Genomic DNA, 19,702 nt, shown 5'->3' on the forward strand with positions numbered 1-19,702 from the left:
GATTTCAGACACCTGTCATGCCTGAGGCGTTCCCCAAAGCGTCATTTGACGCAGTGCGAGTTCCCTTTCGAAAGGGAACACTAGGTTTCCTATAGGGAGTCTCAAAGTGATTCGTGGTCCATTTTGACCCTGAGTAACTGCCCCATGTATATGTAACTTTAAAGTCCCTGCCTCGCAGATGCCATGGTAATGAAAGGCCTATCCCGTGCTGTGGCTCCAGAAACATATGAACCCAAACTGCTGCATAACAAACCTGCTGCTTTGAACTACATGCATATGATCATTCATTTCAGGCAACTGTCATGTATGTTGGTCACGAACCATAAGAAGTGTTATGGTGATAACTATGGCTTCACATTTACACATACCAACCTGCCAAAAGTGGGTGGATTTCAGCAGAGGTGTGTAACGCAGTCACTCCTTCAAGCCAATGATGCATATCGATCCGGAAATATTTGTAACGCTTCCAATACTCATTTTCCGCAAAATAGATACACATCACCAGCTGTGCTTTCTCACCCTCTCATCTCTCTGACAGCGTGTTGACACACAAACTCGCCACCCCCATTGCCGACTCATTTCATTTGCTCCGGATGAATATTGTTGGTGTTATAGGGCTAGAATTTATGTATAGGACTGTGAGTATTGCGCATAATTTTACTCATAACTGCAGATTTTGTGCTCACACCCAAAGTGCATGCACATAAATCCACCTCAGTACTAAATTTAGTTATTTTTTGCTGCTTATTGCACTTAAAGGAATAGTTTACTTAAAAATGAAAATTCTGTCATCATTTAGTTGTTTCAAACCTGAATAAATGTATTTCTTCTGCTGAACACAAAGAAAGATATTTTGAAGAATGTTGGTAGCCAAACAGTTGATATACCTTAATGACTTCCTTTATGAATATATAATATGCATTCTTTATTTAGCCTACAAACAAACAGTATATGAATATGTATGATAGGCCTATTCTTTTTTTTGTGCACCGTTGCAGAATTGTTTACATCAACATGCATCGTGATGCATGGGAAAAACCATTATATTCACAGTGCACAGGGCTGAGCCTGGTTAGTACCTGGATGGGAGACCTTCTGGGAAAACCAGGTTTCTGCTGGAAGAGGTGTTAGTAAGGCCAGCAGGGGGCGCTCACCCTGTGGTCTCTGTGGGACCTAATGCCCCAGTATAGTGATGGGGACACTATACTGTCAAAAGAGCACCATCCTTCGGATGAGACGTTAAACCGAGGTCCTGACTCTCTGTGGTCACAAAAAATCCCAGGATGTCTTTCGAAAGTAGGGTGTAACCCTGGCATCCTGGCCAAATTTGCCCAGTGGCCTCTGTCCATCATGGCCTCCTAATCATCCCCATATACTGATTGGATTCATCACAGCTGGTGTGTGGTGGGCGTTCTGGCGCAATATGGCTGCCGTCGCATTATCCAGGTAGATGCTGCACATTGGTGGTGGTTGAGGAGATTCCCCCTTCTATGTAAAGCACTTTGAGTGCTGAGAAAAGCGCTATATAAATGTAATGAATTATTATAATTATTATTATTATCTTGGATGACATGGGGTGAGTAAATTATCAGGAAAATTTTATTTGAAAGTGAACTACTCCTTTACGTAAGTGAACATAAACAGTTGGGGGAAAGTCGGATGTGTCAGTATATGGGATCCGTGCATCAGATCTTAAAGTAACACAGCCTAATAAACCTGCTGCATTCGGTGTCCTTCATGATAATCAAACAACCAAAGACAAAGAGAAATTCACTGCTCTTGACTGAGTATTGTGTTCTCTCAATTGTGGTTTAATAATACATTGAGTTAGTGTTCAGTGATGCATAGAGTTTGATTGTGCTGGAAGCATTATGTTATGCCTGACGAATGTATGCGTTCGTTTACTTGGGTCTGAAGGACAGTGAGATGAAGTAAAAAGATACGATAAGTTGATGCTACTCTCTGTGTTGGTGTGATCCTTACCAAACACAACACTGAGTAACTTTAATAATCATTTATAATTAATGCAGTTTAGATTATGCAGTTACATTTATTACATTTACTTTATTAAATGTCTGTAGTAGGCTATTTCTGTAGTATACTATGACCTACGTGAAAAATGGTTTATTTCATTTTTGATTAATATATTTATTTATAATTTTGCTTGAACATTTTATTTACATTAGTTAATATTATACTATGATGTAGTACATATTAACAAAGTGTAGTAAATACTATAATATTCTATAATATAATAAAGGATACTACAATATACACTACAATAGAATATAGTAAATACTAAAGTATACTGCAGTATTTAGTACAGTTTATCATTTCACTATAGTTAATAATACAGCATGCTGTAGTATAAATTACCAAAGTGTAGTAAATACTATAATATGCTATAATACAATTTACTACAGGTTACTATAGTGTAACAAGTTTCAAAAATAAAAAGGACAGCGTCAGGTCAAAAAGTCAGGTCAGCGAGTTTTCAGTGTCTTTGTCTCTCTCAAACAGAAAATAAACCAAAATAACGCTCCTGCGCATTCACAATAACAAAGGTTTCTTAAATCGACATAAACTGTGTCCTCAGGGTTTCTCTTCCATTCCCAGGTCTGCGGGGCAATTTTATCCCGTCTCTCCGCCAGTTACTGAATTAGACACAGGTGTTAATCATCATTCACTTGACCCACTTCTCACCGCTCGTCTCTGCACACACAGCTTTACCACGCACTCTTCACCACATACCCCCACTGCCCGTCTCAGGCCGAGGAGCTCTCTGGCCTGCAGCCGAGAGGTAATCTCCCCCTGGGACCAGAGCGAGCAGATTGATTGGGACAGTCGCTTCTGGTCCGAGATCATCCTCTACCGAAACTGCAACAGCCTCCCCAGTCTGTGCAACAGCCTCTCCTCTCCCTAGCCCTCTTGCCCAAGAGGCATCTACACAAAGAATTCCCAATAATTGTTTAAAAGCAGGCCTATCCATTCCCAAAATCAGGGGATGCCTAAGGTGGGAGTTAACCACCACCTTTAATCTATGCATTTTTCCCCTGAATTGAATGTTAGCCGGCTAGAGGGTAATCCACCACATTCCCGTACAGATGAGAATCAATTCTGATGAGGGACAACGATCAACTGAAACTGAGGGCTATTTTTACGCAGACTATGGGCACGTTTACACGACAACAATGTACTAAAAATGGAAAAGCCTTTTCTTTGTACAGATGACAACATAATAAAATGATCCCCATTCACGGGGATCCGCGAAAAAGACTAAAAACGCTATATAATGCATGCCAGGTTAGTAGTTGTCGATGTCACTTTGTAAAGAAAGATTACGCGCCTGTACCCATTCAAAAGGTACTATTATGTACCATTTAGTTACTAATACATACCTTTAAGGTACAAATATATGCACCCTTTGCGGCTAAATAAGGTACAAAAGTGTATCTTTTGAAAAGGGACCACCCCTGTGACAGCTTTTACCTTTTTTTCTGAGAGTGTGTCTCTTGTAGTTTGCATATAGACTAGCCGTGTTAATTTTTTATGGCCGCCCAGTGGAGTCTTGCATAATAATCTTTGTGTGCTTCATGGCACATCTGACTAATTAATGCGGAAAGTACAGGCTCGCACCATAGGCTGTTTTCTGAGACACCAACAGAGCCTTGTACCTCATTTCAGACAATCGTGGCTGTTTTATTCCTCTTTTGTTGTGGATTGGGCACAAGAGGATTTATGGGTAGAGATGGGCGATAAACAATATTATTGTATCTTAATATTTTTCAATCAGATGTATCAAATATGGAACCAATTGGTTTTAAAGAAGTAAAATACAATAATTGTAAATAGCTAAGGTAAATTATATTTTTTCATTATATACACTATATCAATATATTTTAGTAAACAGCAGTATTTTTCTATATATGGGTGTTTCTGCAACTACTGTCAATTTTGACTCTCCCAAATAAAAAATAAATAAATTAAAAAATCAACCCCTGTGAATTGTAACCATCACAGACTGTAATAAGTATAAAAATGTACACAAAATTGCATGTAGTCGTTATTATTTTAATCTGGAGCATGTTTATTTTTCATGGATTTCATCTCTTCTTACAAAATGTCCTTAGAGCAACATTACAATAACATAAATTTTATACACTTTTCTTTTTTAATTTCTATAAAAATCTAAGACATTTAAATAGTTGTTTTCAAATTTTTTGCATTTTGTAAATACTGATATTAAAAATCCTTTTAAATTAGGGTATTTTATGATTTTCTTTATGCCATGGGAAATTTAGACAGTAAACTTGGATATCAATTGTTTTCATAGACTCAAAAGATAAAGTATTTTGCTTTTCGTGACAGATATTGTAATTTTACTGTGTAAATCATTAAGTGTTAAAATAATTTTCATGTTTCAAAAATGAACACATTTATGAATTTCTATTGTTTTTGTATTTAGTATTTTGCTTTGTCCTCCAATTTCTTTTGTTTATCCTCCACTTACGTCTTTTCAGATTTTTCAGTAGGGATACCCTTTTTTTTTTTTTTTTTTTTTTTTTTTACAATAGACTTAATATTTGCAATATTTACTTGATCAGCCACAGCATTAAAACCACCTGTTTAAAGGGTTAGTTCACCCCAAAATGAAAATTCTATCAGTAATTCAGTGGCTCAATCTTAAGTTTATCAAGCAACGAGAATACTTTTTGTGCGCAAAAAACAAACAAAAATAACGACTTTATTCAACTATTCATTTCCTTCTCTGTTGGCCTCGAGATTTCACGTAGTGAAACTACGCAAAGCTTCTAGGTTGTACATCACACGCATCACACACATGACCAGCATCGGCCAATAGTGAGCCTGCGTGTGACGTGCAACACAGAAGCTTTGATTGAGATATGGTAAATTTGGAGGCTGGTGCAATGCCTTGAAGTCTTTGTCATGCTCCGCTAACCATTCCAGAAAAATTGCAGTGTGGCAGGGTGCATTAGCCTGCTTTAACAGGCCACTGCCAACAGGGAACACCATTACCATGGTCTGCAACAATCTTCTGGTAGGTGATATGTGTCAAAGTAACATCCACATGAATGCCAGGACCAAAGTTTTCCCAGCAGAACATTGCCCTGAGCATCACACTGCCTCCACTGGCCTGCCTTCTTCCCACAGTGCATCCTGCTGCCATCTCTTGGTTGAGTGGTTGAGTTCTGACACTCACGTGCCCATTGAAGGCACTTTCGGCAGTGGACAGGGGTCATCATGGGCACCATGTCCAGTCTGCGGCTATGCAGCAAACTGCTGTGCAATGTGTGGTCTGATATTTCTTCTAATTCTATCATGGGCAGCATTACGTTTTTCAGCAGATTTTTTTAAAGGTACAGTAGCTCTTCTGTGTGATTGGACTGGACAGGCTAGCCTTCTCTCCCTATGTGCATCAGTGAGCCTTAGGCGCCTATATTACCCTGATGCCGGTTCAGTTCCAACACAAGAAATTCAAGAACTGACTGTTCACTTGCTGCCTAATATATTCCATAGCTTGACAGGTGCCATTGTAATGATATAAAAATTATATACACATCACCTGTCAGTGGTTTTAATGTTGTGGCCGATCAGTGTAATATACATAAACCATGAATTTGTCTCTACCACAACACAAGGTCTTAACTGTGACAACTGTGGTAAAGACATGTTGTGTAAATTACATTTTTGCTAATATTGCAGATAACTGGCAGCTAGCAAGGTCTGATACATTAGTTTTGACTTTTAGCAACTAATTTACATGTATTCAACAGTAATATAAATGGATTTTTAAAATGTAGTGCACAATCCACAATTACTAAGCTCTATGGTAAGGACACACAATAAACACTTCAGAGGAAAAGATGATCTTCATCTTATTTTTCTGTATCTTGTAAGTGAACTCATGTGGGTGGCCCAATCTGTCAGAGATGTGCTCATATGCTAATTACTGTTTCTATAGAAACAGATTTGTTTAGCTGATCGAAGGCGCTGCGGCGTGACGAAGGCTGTCCCAAATCGAAGGCTCCTTCAAATGCGGCCTCCAAATGCGGCAATTGTTAAATTAAGGATATAACGGATGGATCCTTCGCGGCCTTGCCTACCCTATAATTCATTGCACGACAGGATATTTTGGTTTCACTTTATTTGGATGGTCCCTTTAACACATTCAGTTGACTATAAGTAACGTTGCACCTACATCTCTACTAACTCTCACTAGAGTGTTAGTAGAGTATTAGTAGACTGGTAGGGTTAGGGATAGAATAAGTTGACATGTAGTTGCAAAGTTACTTATAGTCAGTAGAATGTCTGTTGGAGGACCATCACAATAAAGAGTTAGCAGATATTAAGCAGACAGTCTACTAATACTCTAATGAGAGTTAGTTGACATGTAGTTGCAAAGTTACTTATAGTCAACAGAATGTTCAAAAGGGACCATCAAAATAAAGTGTTACCGATATTTTTTTTGTTGAGAAATTGCCGAATTAGACTTTTAAATTAAGTATTGGGTTTCAACTCACTCAAATATCTGATACAAATGTAAAAATTAAATAAACTTTAAAGTGGTTCAAATGTTGACTTATATCTTACTAAGATGCAATTATATATAGTAAATACTCTTTATTTATACAGAAATGGACCATCGTGGACATATTTAGAGATTTGTGAACCCTGTTTTGTTTTCAGACAGTTTAATATAACATTTGAAAAAGTCTAGTACAATCATTACTGTCACTCATCAACAGCAGCTGTCACAGTTGCTAGGTGACAAGAACAGTCCTCCGTAGGCTAGACCGTCCCATTTAACAACGCTCAGTCCGACCTTCGGGGCCTTCGAAGGCATTAGGCTTGTTCGACTTCATGCAGCTCTGCGCAGACCGATCGGCGGCAGACTTGAAGCAGTGCATGCCGGTTAGAAATTTTGTCCGACTTGATACAGCGCCGACGCCACGTGACTGTGACGTATGCCATCAAAGTACCGCGAGAGCGATTCGAGAGTAGCCGGAGAACTCAGCCAGCGCAGCTTCTGAAGAGCGGCTGCTCTGGGCTGCACGAGCTCTGATGATGACACAGCTGTTCCACGATTGGCCGGATTCACCGCATGACAACGATCACGTGCGTTTCGTGTTTATTCGGTTTATTCTCACACCTTTAGTTCCACTAAAGCTCACAAATCAGCTTTTTTTATAACAGTAAACACTCTTTTCATGTAGTCGCAATGTATTGTGTTATGTTTGTCAAAATAAAACTGATTAAAAAACGTTGATTCCACTTCATTGATAGTAGCTGTAGGCTTATGTTGAACTTTATTCTTGTTCAATCAAACGCTGTATGAAGCAGTACATAAAGTATTGAATGAAAATGTCTCTGAAACATCTGTGTATTTGGCAAATATTGCATTTATTTCACTTCAGCTGTGCTAAAGTATACAAACACCACGTGAGCGGTCACTACAGGAACCAGAAAGTGTCCGACTTCACGTCTCCGTTTGCAGCTCCTCCCCGCCTGCACGCGGCTACTCTCGCCGATCAGTTACATCCAGCCGCAGCCGATGTCGAACACACCTATTGCCTTTGAAGTCTGAGTCCTTTCTTTTTTTCTGCGAAATAAGTGTTTTATCATTGTGTCACATATCAACCTAGTCACCATCCTCTGCACTTCATTTCCCTGCTCCCTCTGTTCCCACCTGCACATCGTTCCCAATCACTCACACCTGCATCTCATCATCACCCTCATCAATACCACTACTTAAGCACACACTTCACCACAACTCAGGGTCCAATCTCGTTTTCACAAAGTGGACTATTCCCCCTGTCTCCAGTGTCTTCCTTTCCTCTGTGTCACCGTCAAGATCATCCTTTGGACTCCATTTACCAGCTCACTTCTTCACTACCCCATTGTTGTAAATAATCCTCACTTTTAGAACCATAACTACATTCATAATTTTGTAATATTTTTCCTTATATTATTAAGAGTGATTTTGTTTATTGATAGATGCATATTTTGTGTTATTTGTATTATATCGTGAGATTTTGACTAGTTTTGCGTGCTACGTACGTGTAATAATTCGAAGAAGAAAGGGTTGGTGCTTGACAGGCTTTTGACCGTGAAATGGATAGAATTCATGTTATTGGAACGTGAATAAGTGTATAATCTTTTTGATTTCTCTTCAAATGTAACCTGACAACAAAAATGTAAAGTTTACAAGACAAGTTATGGATTCACGCGTCAAATACTTTGTGCTACACCCTTGTGGAAATGGCGAAGAACGAAAAACGGCTCAGATCGCCATTACACTCATTGTTCATCTGCCATCTTCTTCTCCTGTGTCTGCTTTTCGTAACACAAGATTGGACCTATACCGTTAAAGATGGATCCTGCTGTGCTTTTCCTCTGCATCGACCAGGACCAGCTTTCTCTCGAGGCCCACACCGCGGCGTTCCTCGATCTGGCGTGCCTTACCTCCTACCCAGACAGATCATTGAGTGTCTTTTACCATACAAGCCTCAATGGTGAGACAAAGCCACACCTGCCCGGTGTGAGAGAGAACTTCGAGACTTCTGTGGAGTGGGTGTTGGCCAGCGGTGAGTTCCCGTTCACCAACGGCCATCCCAGCGATGGTGATCTCACCGCCAAGATGGCCGACACCATTCCAAAGCCTCGTCTCAAGATGGCCGTCGCCGTCCCAGAGTCTGAACAGGTCTCCCGAGGTGCCGGTACCACCCTGGTCCCCTGAACTGCCGGCTCTGCACGGGTCTCCCAAGCTGCCGGCTCTGCCCTGGTCTCCTGAGCTGCCGGCTCTGAACAGGTCTCCCGAGCTGCCGGTACCACCCTGGTCCCCTGAACTGCTGACTCTGCACGGGTCTCCCGAGCTGCCGGCTCTGAGCAGGTCTCCCGAGCTGCCGGTACCACCCTGGTCTCCTGAGTTGCTGGCTCTGAACAGGTCTCCCGAGCTGCTGTTTCCGTCCTGGTCCCCTGAACTGCCGGCTTGGGCTTGGTCTCCTGAAGGGCCTGCTCTGCCCTGGCCGCCTGAGCTGCCGTCTCTGCCCTGGCCGCCTGAAGGGCCTGCTCCGCCCTTGTCTCCTGAAGGGCCGCTCTTCTGTGTCTGCTTTCCATAGTATTGTGTTACACAGTGCAATATATGTTTGACTATGCCAAAAAATCCCTGTAATCCCAGTTTTTAACCAATTTATTCAAATGGACAGTATACTAGTGTAATGGCACCTTTTCTTAACAAAGTGTATTTCATGGTGACAAATTAGCTGCAATCAGGACTATTACATAATTGCCCTGTTAATTATGTCATATATTTTCTTTTAACCTCATGCTCTTACCCGCTAGTATTTTTCCTGTTCACATCTGTATGTGAGTCTTCATATTCATCCAAACTATAGCTACAAACCGGATGAATTGGATGCATCTGGACTCCATAGAGGCTTTATGAATGAGTAATCACTTATGAATCACAGCTTCACGTACTTCATTAACTTTCTCTCTATGTTTCTCATCATTGCTGCTGGAGATCGAGATTTGCACAGTGAAATGAGAAGCCTGAGACTTCAGTGTTCATATCAAAGCTGAATCACACTCTCTCAAACATAGGTCTCAATCAGCTCCCTAGCTCCCGAGTTCGTGAATCAGTATATCCTGTTCGGGCACTGGTAAAGACCGTAAAGGACGCTGGCTCACTATATAACGTTTAAATAATTTAATGAGAACGTTAGCCAAACTTTTTTAGAACATATTTTTGTTTGCTTGGATGAAACAAAACAAAACTGTCACATGCTCAGGGAATCTCATTTACAAAGTGTCCTAAACTAATATCTTTTAAATATCTTGTGTATATATTTAAATATAGGCATTACTACAACTAAACCAGTTTTAAATTTCAGCAATGATCACTATTTGAAAATGTATGACTAGGACCATCTGGTATGATAATGTAATTATCATGTACTATAAAACAAAGACATTAGTGGTTGGCGGAAGAGAATAAGAAAGAGAAAATTATTTACGGTCAAGTTTCATTAGAAATTGTCTTGGTGCCTTTAGGATTGTAGTTATGATTTTAATAGTCTTGCTCTGTAATCATAGCTGTTTCATATTTCCCTTGTGATTTCAAATGGCAAGATAGAAAATTAGGCTTCACTAAAATGTTGATACTAAATTTTGGGTTCATCAAATGAAAAGCATCATTCTTTTCAATTGGCCTTTTGCTGTCCACATAAACAGCAAGCTGCAGTCAGAACGTCCCATTGTGGTTTGTGCGGGTTATGGAGGGTGGAAGACGCTGGATTATTTTATGTGTAGAGGGGACAGAAACAGGCGCCATCGTTTAGTGTGATGAAAGCATCTGCGAGCTCAGTGGTGATGAGTCAGTGGTGAATGTGCTGATTCACATGAGTCATCATAGCAAACTCACTCGCTGAGCCACCAGCCCAAACCAGGACACTGGTACAAGAAAATGTATTGTGCATCGCAGCAGAAGAAATTACAAACAGTAGCTGCACATTTTAGCTCTCAGCAGCCATTTAAAATAAATGTATTTGGAATTCAAAGAAATTCACATAAATTTAACAAGAAAAAGTAATGTTAGCCAAGATACATTTTAAATGTTGGATTGATGAGGTTAATATTAATATTCAGTAATATTGAATCAACATTGAACTGAATAATGACAGCCCTGAAGTGCCAGCAGAGATTGTGTCAACTAGTTTCTCCCCTGTAAAGGTCTCATCGACACAACAGCCAGTGGCACAGATCCTCAACAAACCCGTCTCCATACCAGCGTGATCTTCAACCAGATGGAACTGGATAAATATTTGGAATGTTCCGATCCAATCTGACTTCTGACCTTTAATGCAACCTGAATCATGATCATGCACTGTTCGGCTTTCTTAGTTGGGGACACTTAATATTCAACAATATTATTGATCTGCTTTCATTGACACCATTGTATGATAACTGAGTTGAGCTGGAAGATGACATCACTGTTTTCTCCAGAGCTGCTGTTTAGATAAATGTACGAAATTACTAACTTTTTACAACAGAAATGAATCAACACTGAACTTACTTAAGCTGGAATCTGTATTGTAAAAAGCGCTATATAAATAAAGGTGACTTGACTTGCTCACTATTGTCCTTTAGAGCTGAATTTGACCTGTTAGAATTTGATTTTGTCTTATATTATGATCAAGTTTCATTATTGATTCTGTTATTTTCCTGTTTATTACTGTGAAGCTGCTTTGAAACAATCAGTATTGCATAAAGCGGTATACAATCGAATTCCGGAAAAGTTGGGACGTTTTTTAAATTTGAATAAAATGAAAACTATAAGACTTTCAAATCACATGAGCCAATATTTTATTCACAATAGAACATAGATAATATAACAAATGTTTAAACTGAGAAATGTTACACTTTTATCCAATAAATGAGCTCATTTCAAATTTGATGCCTGCTACAGGTCTCAAAATAGTTGGGACGGGGGCACGTTTACCATGGTGTAACATCTCCTCTTCTTTTCAAAACAGTTTGAAGACGTCTGGGCATCGAGTTTATGAGTGTCTGGAGTTTTGGTGTTGGAATTTGGTCCCATTCTTGCCTTATATAGGTTTCCAGCTGCTGAAGTGTTCGTGGTTGTCTTTGACGCATTTTTCGTTTAATGATGCGCCAAATGTTCTCTATAGGTGAAAGATCTGGACTGCAGGCAGGCCAATTCAACACCCGGACTCTTCTACGATGTAGCCATGCAGTTGTAATAGCTGCAGTATGTGGTTTTGCATTGTCCTGCTGAAATACACAAGGCCTTCCCTGAAATAGACGTCGTCTGGAGGGGAGCATATGTTGCTCTAAAACCTTTATATAGCTTTCAGCATTCATAGTGCCTTCCAAAACATGCAAGCTGCCCATACCGTATGCACTTATGCACCCCCATATCATCAGAGATGCTGGCTTTTGAACTGAACGCTGATAACACGATGGAAGGTCTCCCTCTTCTTTTGCCCGGAGGACACGGCGTCCGTGATTTCCAACAAGAATGTCAAATTTGGACTCGTCGGACCATAGAATACTTTTCCACTTTGAAATAGTCCATTTTAAATGAGCCTTGGCCCACAGGACACGACGGCGCTTCTGGACCATGTTCACATATGGCTTCCTTTTTGCATGATGGAGCTTTAGTTGGCATCTGGAGATGGCACGGCAGATTGTGTTTACCGACAGTGGTTTCTGGAAGTGTTCCTGGGCCCATTTAGTAATGTCATTCACACAATCATGCCGATGAGTGATGCAGTGTCGTCTGAGGGCCCGAAGACCACGGGCATCCAATAAAGGTCTTTGTCCTTGTCCCTTACGCACAGAGATTTCTCCAGTTTCTCTGAATCTTTTGATGATGTTGTGCACTGTAGATGATGAGATTTGCAAAGCCTTTGCAATTTGACGTTGAGGAACATTGTTTTTAAAGTGTACCACAATCTTTTTACGCACTCTTTCACAGATTGGAGAGCCTCTGCCCATCTTTACTTCTGAGAGACTCTACCTCTCTAAGACATCCCTTTTATAGCTAATCATGTTACAGACCTGATATAAATGAACTTAATTCGTTGCTAGATGTTCTCCCACCTGAATCCTTTCTAAATTTCTTGCTTTTTCAACCATTTGTTGCCCCCGTCCCAACTATTTTGAGACCTGTAGCAGGCATCAAATTTGAAATGAGCTCATTTAGTGGATAAAAGTGTAAAATTTCTTCGTTTAAACATTTGTTATGTTATCTATGTTCTATTGTGAATAAAATATTGGCTCATGTGATTTGAAAGTCTTATAGTTTTCATTTTATTCAAATTTAAAAAACGTCCCAACTTTTCCGGAATTCGGGTTGTAGAAATATAGGTGACTTGACAAAGTCTTGTTTGAAAGTTTTGATGAAACATTACAAATGCCTTGAAGTTTGAAGGTTTATAGGCCTTACAGACAGAAAGAACAATAGATTGAAAAAAAAAAATTAGTAATGTTTTTAATGGTCACTTGTAAGCAAAGCCAGTTGGGACTACTGCGCAATTTTGCCATGTACTAAAGAAAAAAAAATAACTCCAAAAAACAACATGCTACTTTTTGTTATTTGTTAAAGTAGCTATTATGAACTCACATCTGAAGCCAAAGGTCAAATATGTCATTTGCTTTTTCTGGTGCAGGTATTTAAATGAACTATTTTCCTCATTGTTGATTTCCTGAACTCATTGACTTCTGAAGTGAAGGTCAGACCTCTCTAAGCATGTTAAACATTACAAACAAGAGGAATAAAACGTTTTGGTGATAAAATTAGCATGGGCAATTTAGTTTATCTTCAGCATCAAAAAACACAATACCGGCAATTTGAATTCGACCTTACAATTCTTTCACACATCCATGGTTGTGTCACACAAGTGATTGTGGTGTTAAATCATCTTAACCCTTGAGCTGTGTTGAAAGCTATAACATACGGTGGCCGAGACAGCTCAACGCGCTGCAACTGAAGCAAACACATGCAAATAGAGAAAAACGTGTGCAAATAGAAAAAAACGCATGCAAATAGAAAAAAACACATGCAAAAAGAAAAACACGCGTGCAAATAGAAAAAAACACCAGCAAATAAAAAAAAACATCTTCATCAGTTTCACAACACACGTGTGCTCCAAATAAGGAAACGCGCTGCAAAAGTTCACAACACAACCAAATACAGAAAACGCGCTGCAAATAACACAGACCACAACGGAAATGTTTCCAGGGGAACCAAATAAGTGACGGACCCGGCTGAGACGTGCTTATTGCTCGTGCTATGCCATACTCCCTTCGAAGGGCAGATATTAGAGCCCTTTTGGAGTGAGCAAGGCTCTAGTGGGCTGTTAGGCAGCCGTGTGGAGCGCACTTGATGAAGGGAGCAACTAAAGACAACGTGGGATGTTCCCATGACAACGCAGCACGGTGTCCATCAGCTGGTCTAGAAGTATGATGCTGTTAACATAACGGATGCAAATACATTTTTATTTTTAGTTTACAAAAAAGCTTTTAAAATATGCGTTATATATCTGTGTCTCAACTTTAAAATTTTGGACCCTACATTACCTAACATTTCTTACGAAACTTTTCTTTATGAAAATGTAATAACATGAAACAATTTGTACAGTGTAACTGGTGTATAGATAAATATCTTTCCTTCATGTTTTTCTTCTTTATCTTTTTTATTTATTTATTTTAGTTTCCAGCTCATTGTTCTTTTCTCATTTGTATTCTGATGACATTGAACATATTGTTAATACATTTTGTACATTGTATACAAGTTGTATGTCATAAAAAATGTAATCTCTGTATGTTTCGCACAAACAAATAAATAAATAAACAAATAAATAAAGTATAATTTTAAGCTGTAAGCACCAGCACGCATAGATTTATGGATATCAATGCCGGCACGTCCCAGCCGGGTTCGTCGCTTATTTGGTTCCCCTGGAAACATTTCCGTTGTGTTCTGTGTTATTTGCAGCGCGTTTATGTATTTGGTGGTGTTGTGAGTATTTGGAGCACACGTGTGTTGTGAAACTGATGAAGATGTTTTCTTAATTTGCAGGTGTTTTTTTATTTGCACGCGTTTTTTTCTATTTCCATGCGTTTTATTTTATTTGCATGTGTTTTTTTCTATTTGCACACGTTGTTTTCTATTTGCATGTGTTTTCTTCTATTTGCATGCGTTTTCTTCAGTTGCAGCGCGTTGAGCTCTCTCGGCCACCGTAATAACACTTGTGATGTGCATAGTCAAAAATGACCGGCCTGCAAAACAATGCTTATAAATCTCTAGTTATTCTACCTTATCACCAGATATTAGAGTCAATCTTTTTGTCAGCTTGTTTTCTTTCTATTAGGAAAGGTTTTGTATTTATTTTTGGAACTGGTCAATCGTAGGCCTTATTTATCTGAGCTTATGTACCTCAGACTTTGAGTGGAAAAAAAAGCATTATTTTTGTCAATTTTTGTCAACTTTACATAAAATATGAAAAGTTGGCACTGTTTATCATACTATTGTGCTTTAATGATTAACCAGGAAATTTGTTTTGAAATGGTTTTATTTTGTACAAAATGGCATAAAGTCACACTCGTGGTGTTTCCGGTCCAAAATGACAGGCCTACAAAATATAGCTTATAAATAACTCATTATGCTCTTTTTTCACCAAATATTGGATTCAATCTTTTTGTCAACTTGTTTTCTTTCATGCACAAGTATGCATGTATCTACACACGTACAGGTCTGAGGCCTTTATTTTTGCAAGCCCACATGTACATGTAAACATGAACATGATGAACACGCTCCTGAACACTAATTGTTTCTCTGATTTTCAACTCCCCCATTCATTTTCAATTGGCGATCATTTTTTTTTACCAATATAAGCTCAGATCAATGAGGCCTACGATCAATCAGTTTAAAAAAATAAATACAAAACCTGTCCTAATTTAAAGAAAACAACTTGACAAAAAGATTGAATCCAATATTTGGTGACAAAAATAGAATAAAAAGAGATTTATAAGCAATTTTTTTGTAGGCCGGTATTTTTTTACCCTGAACACCACAAGTGTGACTTTGTGCCTTTTTCTACAAAATAAAAGTATTTCAAAACAAATTTCCTGATTAAACATTAAAATAACACTAGTGTGATAAACAGTAAAAAAAAATCATGTTTTACGCAAAATTGACAAAATTATTCACAAATAACACTTTTTTCACTCAAAAACTGAAGCTCAGATAAATAAGGCCTATGATCGATCAATTCCAAAATAAACAAAACCTGTCCTAATTAAAAGAAAAGTAAGGTAAAGCCATTTTGGTTTGTTTGAGATGCGCCTTGCCTCACCTGAAATGAATGCGAGAGTAGGCGGCTGTAGTGAGGGGTTTAAAGTTTTATTTATTATTTGTTCACATTGAATGTAAATAAAAATGTACTTGGGTTCTTCAAGCTCACCTCCAGTGGATTATGTTACAATATTTGGTGATGATGTAGCGTAATGAGAGACTTAAAAGCATTTTTTTTAGCCCGGTAGTTTTTGTTACAATGTGGAAGAAACCACACAAAGAATTACAAAAATTATAAAAACATTGTTGGGAAGTTGTTAGACTCTGGGTGAGTAAAGTCAGTAAATTTTAGTCCAATGCAATAACATTAACTAGCATTTTCGGGTACGGGAAAATCCTCTCCGGATCAAAATGATCTGAACACAACCTAAGGGTAAAAGAAATGTGTTTCTTTTTTCTTGTTCTTTTTTTTTTGTTTTATAAGATTCTTTCTCTGTCTTAGCACATGCTGTCAGATATGAATCATAGCTGAGTCATATCAGCTGTCACATTCTCACAAATAAGCATACTTCACATCAACAATCTGGTGCTAGAAGTACAGCAAAACATTTATTTTATGAAGCAAGATAGTTATCAGGATCCAACAAAATTGTTTAATGGTTTTACTATTTTATTTTTCCTGTAATACCTTTAAAAGATTTTTTTTTTCAAATGCATTCTCTATGGTCCCTTTTGAACATTCTGTTGACTAAGTAACTTTGCAACTACATGTCAACTAACTCCCATTAGAGTATTAGTAGACTGTCTGCTTAATATTTGCTAACTCTTTATTGTGATGGTCCTCCAACAGACATTCTACTGACTATAAGTAACTTTGCAAGTAAATGTCAATTTATTCTAACCCTAACCCTACCAGTCTACTAATACTCAACTAACATTCTAATGTGAGTTAGATGTAGGTGCAACCTCACTTATAGTAAATAGAATGTGTTAAGGGGGAAAAAAGTGCTTATTTGTGAGAATATTTCATGAAATCATGCACTATTAAAAGTATTTTGATGTCATATTGTGCAAGGAACCTTGCTAAAATGTATCGATAATCTGTACCTGTAATCATAATTTTGTGTGAAAATAAATACAATTGGTTGTTTTTTTACTACCACTTGTGTTTATTTCAGCTGTAAACTGCAGTGAAATGTGTGTATAGGTAGGCCTATACATTTTTGCAGTCACGTATTTCCAATGAGCCTGGGTTGTTTGTTTTAATTAGTTTCTGAACATCTGTTGACATGCTGAGACAAAAACAGAACAGAAGTGCAGGAGTCCAGAGAGGCTTGTACAAAGCAATTTCCCTAAGCTCTAAAACAAATTAGTTTTTAAATCTTTAACTGTGACTAAGAGCAAGAATAGTTTATTTTATGCTCTGTTAGTTATTTTATGCTCAAATCTAAAGTCACCTGACCTTTCTCTGCAGTTGCTAACAAGCCCTGCCGCCTTGACCTACCAGGTATGTTCAAGCCCTCAAATTATTGTGTTTTGTTCTGTTCTCTCTTTCTCTTTCTGTGTTTCTCAAGTCTGGCTTATCACTAAAGCTTCATCCAAAATATCTGAACAGCATCCTTCCCCCCTCACTAGAGCCACTCTAAAGGTGTTTTATGACATATGAGCGGTTTGTAAGAACCATGGAAAGAACAAATAATGCTCCTTCAGACGTGTTGGATGTGGCCGGTGAGAGATGTCGCAGTGAGTTTTTACAGGATAGCACTTCCTGTGAGGCTGAGACAAGTGACCTGCTGCTGCCATTAATGCATCCGTCCACTAGTTTATCTGTTTTTGAATGTGCCGCTCACCCTCTAGCTTGTCACCACGTCCCAACCTGTACATCATGAGCTGTGTTAAACACACCCTTTTTGATTTCATTCAGGAAGATAGGGACAAACAATGATGTAGCAAAAATGTGGTGGAATGAAGCTCAAGTGTCTTGTTGTGAGTGCAGTGACTTTGACATTTGTGTGCTGATTTATTGTTTTCATCTTCGGAAGACAAATTAAGATATTTTTTATGAAATCCGAGAGTTTTCAGTCCCTTCATTGGGAGCAACGCAACTTAAACATTCAAGGTCCAGAACGATAGGAAAGACATCATTAAAGTAATCCATGTGACTCCAGTGGTTTAAACCTTAATTTGATGAAGCTACGCAAGTGCTTTGTTTGTGCAAAAAACACAATAAACCGCTATATTTACAAAATAATATTATCTAAAGCATGTTCACAGAACAACTTTCTGTCTTAAGTCAACACAACACATATGCGTCATGGTGCTCCCCCTACTGGATTGCAGGTCAATATTTTCGTAAATATATATATTTTTTTGTGCAAACAAAGCACTTCATAAAATTAAGGTTAAACCCCTGGAGTCACATGGATTACATCATTCTGGACCTTGAATGTGTATGTTGCGTTGCTCCCAATGGAGGGACAGAAAGCTCTCGGATTCCATCAAAAATATCTTCATTTATGTTCCGAAGATGAACAAAGGTCTTATGGGTGTGGAACGACAAGAGGGTGAGTAATTAACAACACAATTTTAATTTCCCTTTCAAAAGGGAACTCTCGCTGCATCCCCTAGAGCAGTGTTTCCCAACCCTGCTTCTGAAGGACCCCAACACTACACGTTTTCTTTGTCTCCCTAATCAAACACACCTGATTCAACTCATCTGCTCATTATCACATGGGGATATATGCAATAATGAGCCGATGAGTTGAATCTGGTGTGTTTGATTAGGGAGACAAAGAAAACGTGCAGTGTTGGGGGTCCTTCAGGAGCAGGGTTGGGAAACACTGCCCCAGACGGCGGTACAAGCATGAGTCTAAACATGACAATGAACATGACATTGACAGGCGGCAGCCTATGACGTCACCATTGGTGCAACCGTGAGTATAAAAGAACACCTGTGAAATACGTCATCTTCTTTCTTATCTTCAGGAGACTGTCTGTTTGAGCGTGTGTCTAAATAGGCAAACTATAGCCAGCAATAGCACTATGAATTTCAGGAAGTGTGTTCATCAGTGTCAGTGTTTCCTGACACCTGATGACACACATGATATGTGCGTTTTGTTCCTGGGCGAGGAGCATGCACGTTCAGTTTCCATGAGGAAGCTTCACTCTCGTTTGTCCCTTTTCTCGAGGTAATCAGGACAGCCATCTCTCGTGGTTCAGGACCCGCTGCAGCTGAGGTGAGTAAGAGACTGAAATCGTGGGGCTCGCAAGTGGAGCTCGCCGGCGAGAGCGAGCTGCAGGATGAAGATGTGTTATCTCTCACATCATCTGATCCAGCAGCGAGATGAGCAGTATGAGGCTGTTGAGATCGAGGATGTCTCTGAGCACTCACAGCCCACCTACCCCACATATGACGAGCTGTTGGACGTTATGTCTCGCAACGTGGAAAGATTAGATCTGCCAGAGAAACATGTGAAGTGTGAGCTCCCTCGCAGCCACCTTGATGAACGCTTCCTTTTGGGATTTAACCACCCAGCTCAAACAAGTCTTCTCTTTCTCCCAGATCTTTACACTGAGGGGCGTAAATCTTGGAAAAAGCCATATTCTGCTTGCCTCCATCGTGCATAGGCAAACTATGCTGATGTGGAGGGGATGCAGGAATATGGTTATGTGTCGATGCCTCTGATAGAAAAGATGCTGGCCAGCTATCTCTCGGTAGGTGAGGCATCCACATTGAAGACGACATTTCTGCCAATTAAGCCGCTGTGTGTTACATCACGTCTGAATGGCAGAGTATATGCGGCAGCCGGTCAGGCTGGGGCGGCTTTGCACACGATGGCTGTGCTGCAAGCCTACCAGGATGAA

The 19,702-nt window shown here is 39.2% G+C and overlaps 1 protein-coding gene across 2 annotated transcripts in view; it reads left to right on the plus strand.

Annotated features, from left to right (window-relative positions):
• The window catches only part of casq1b (calsequestrin 1b), a 55,672-nt gene that overhangs the window by 17,767 nt on the left and 18,203 nt on the right, over positions 1–19,702 (plus strand). The window contains exon 2 of one of the 2 annotated variants that reach the window (XM_056247069.1): positions 17,313–17,345. The exons of the other annotated variant lie outside the window; for it this stretch is intronic. Coding sequence (XP_056103044.1) covers positions 17,313–17,345 — 33 coding nt within the window. The remainder of the gene's footprint in view (positions 1–17,312; positions 17,346–19,702) is intronic. 2 annotated transcript variants of the gene reach the window in all.

The sequence above is a fragment of the Rhinichthys klamathensis genome, unplaced genomic scaffold (genome assembly GCF_029890125.1).
Source record: "Rhinichthys klamathensis goyatoka isolate OS25496 unplaced genomic scaffold, OSU_Roscu_1.1 h1tg000042l_1, whole genome shotgun sequence".
NCBI lineage: Eukaryota > Metazoa > Chordata > Actinopteri > Cypriniformes > Leuciscidae > Rhinichthys > Rhinichthys klamathensis.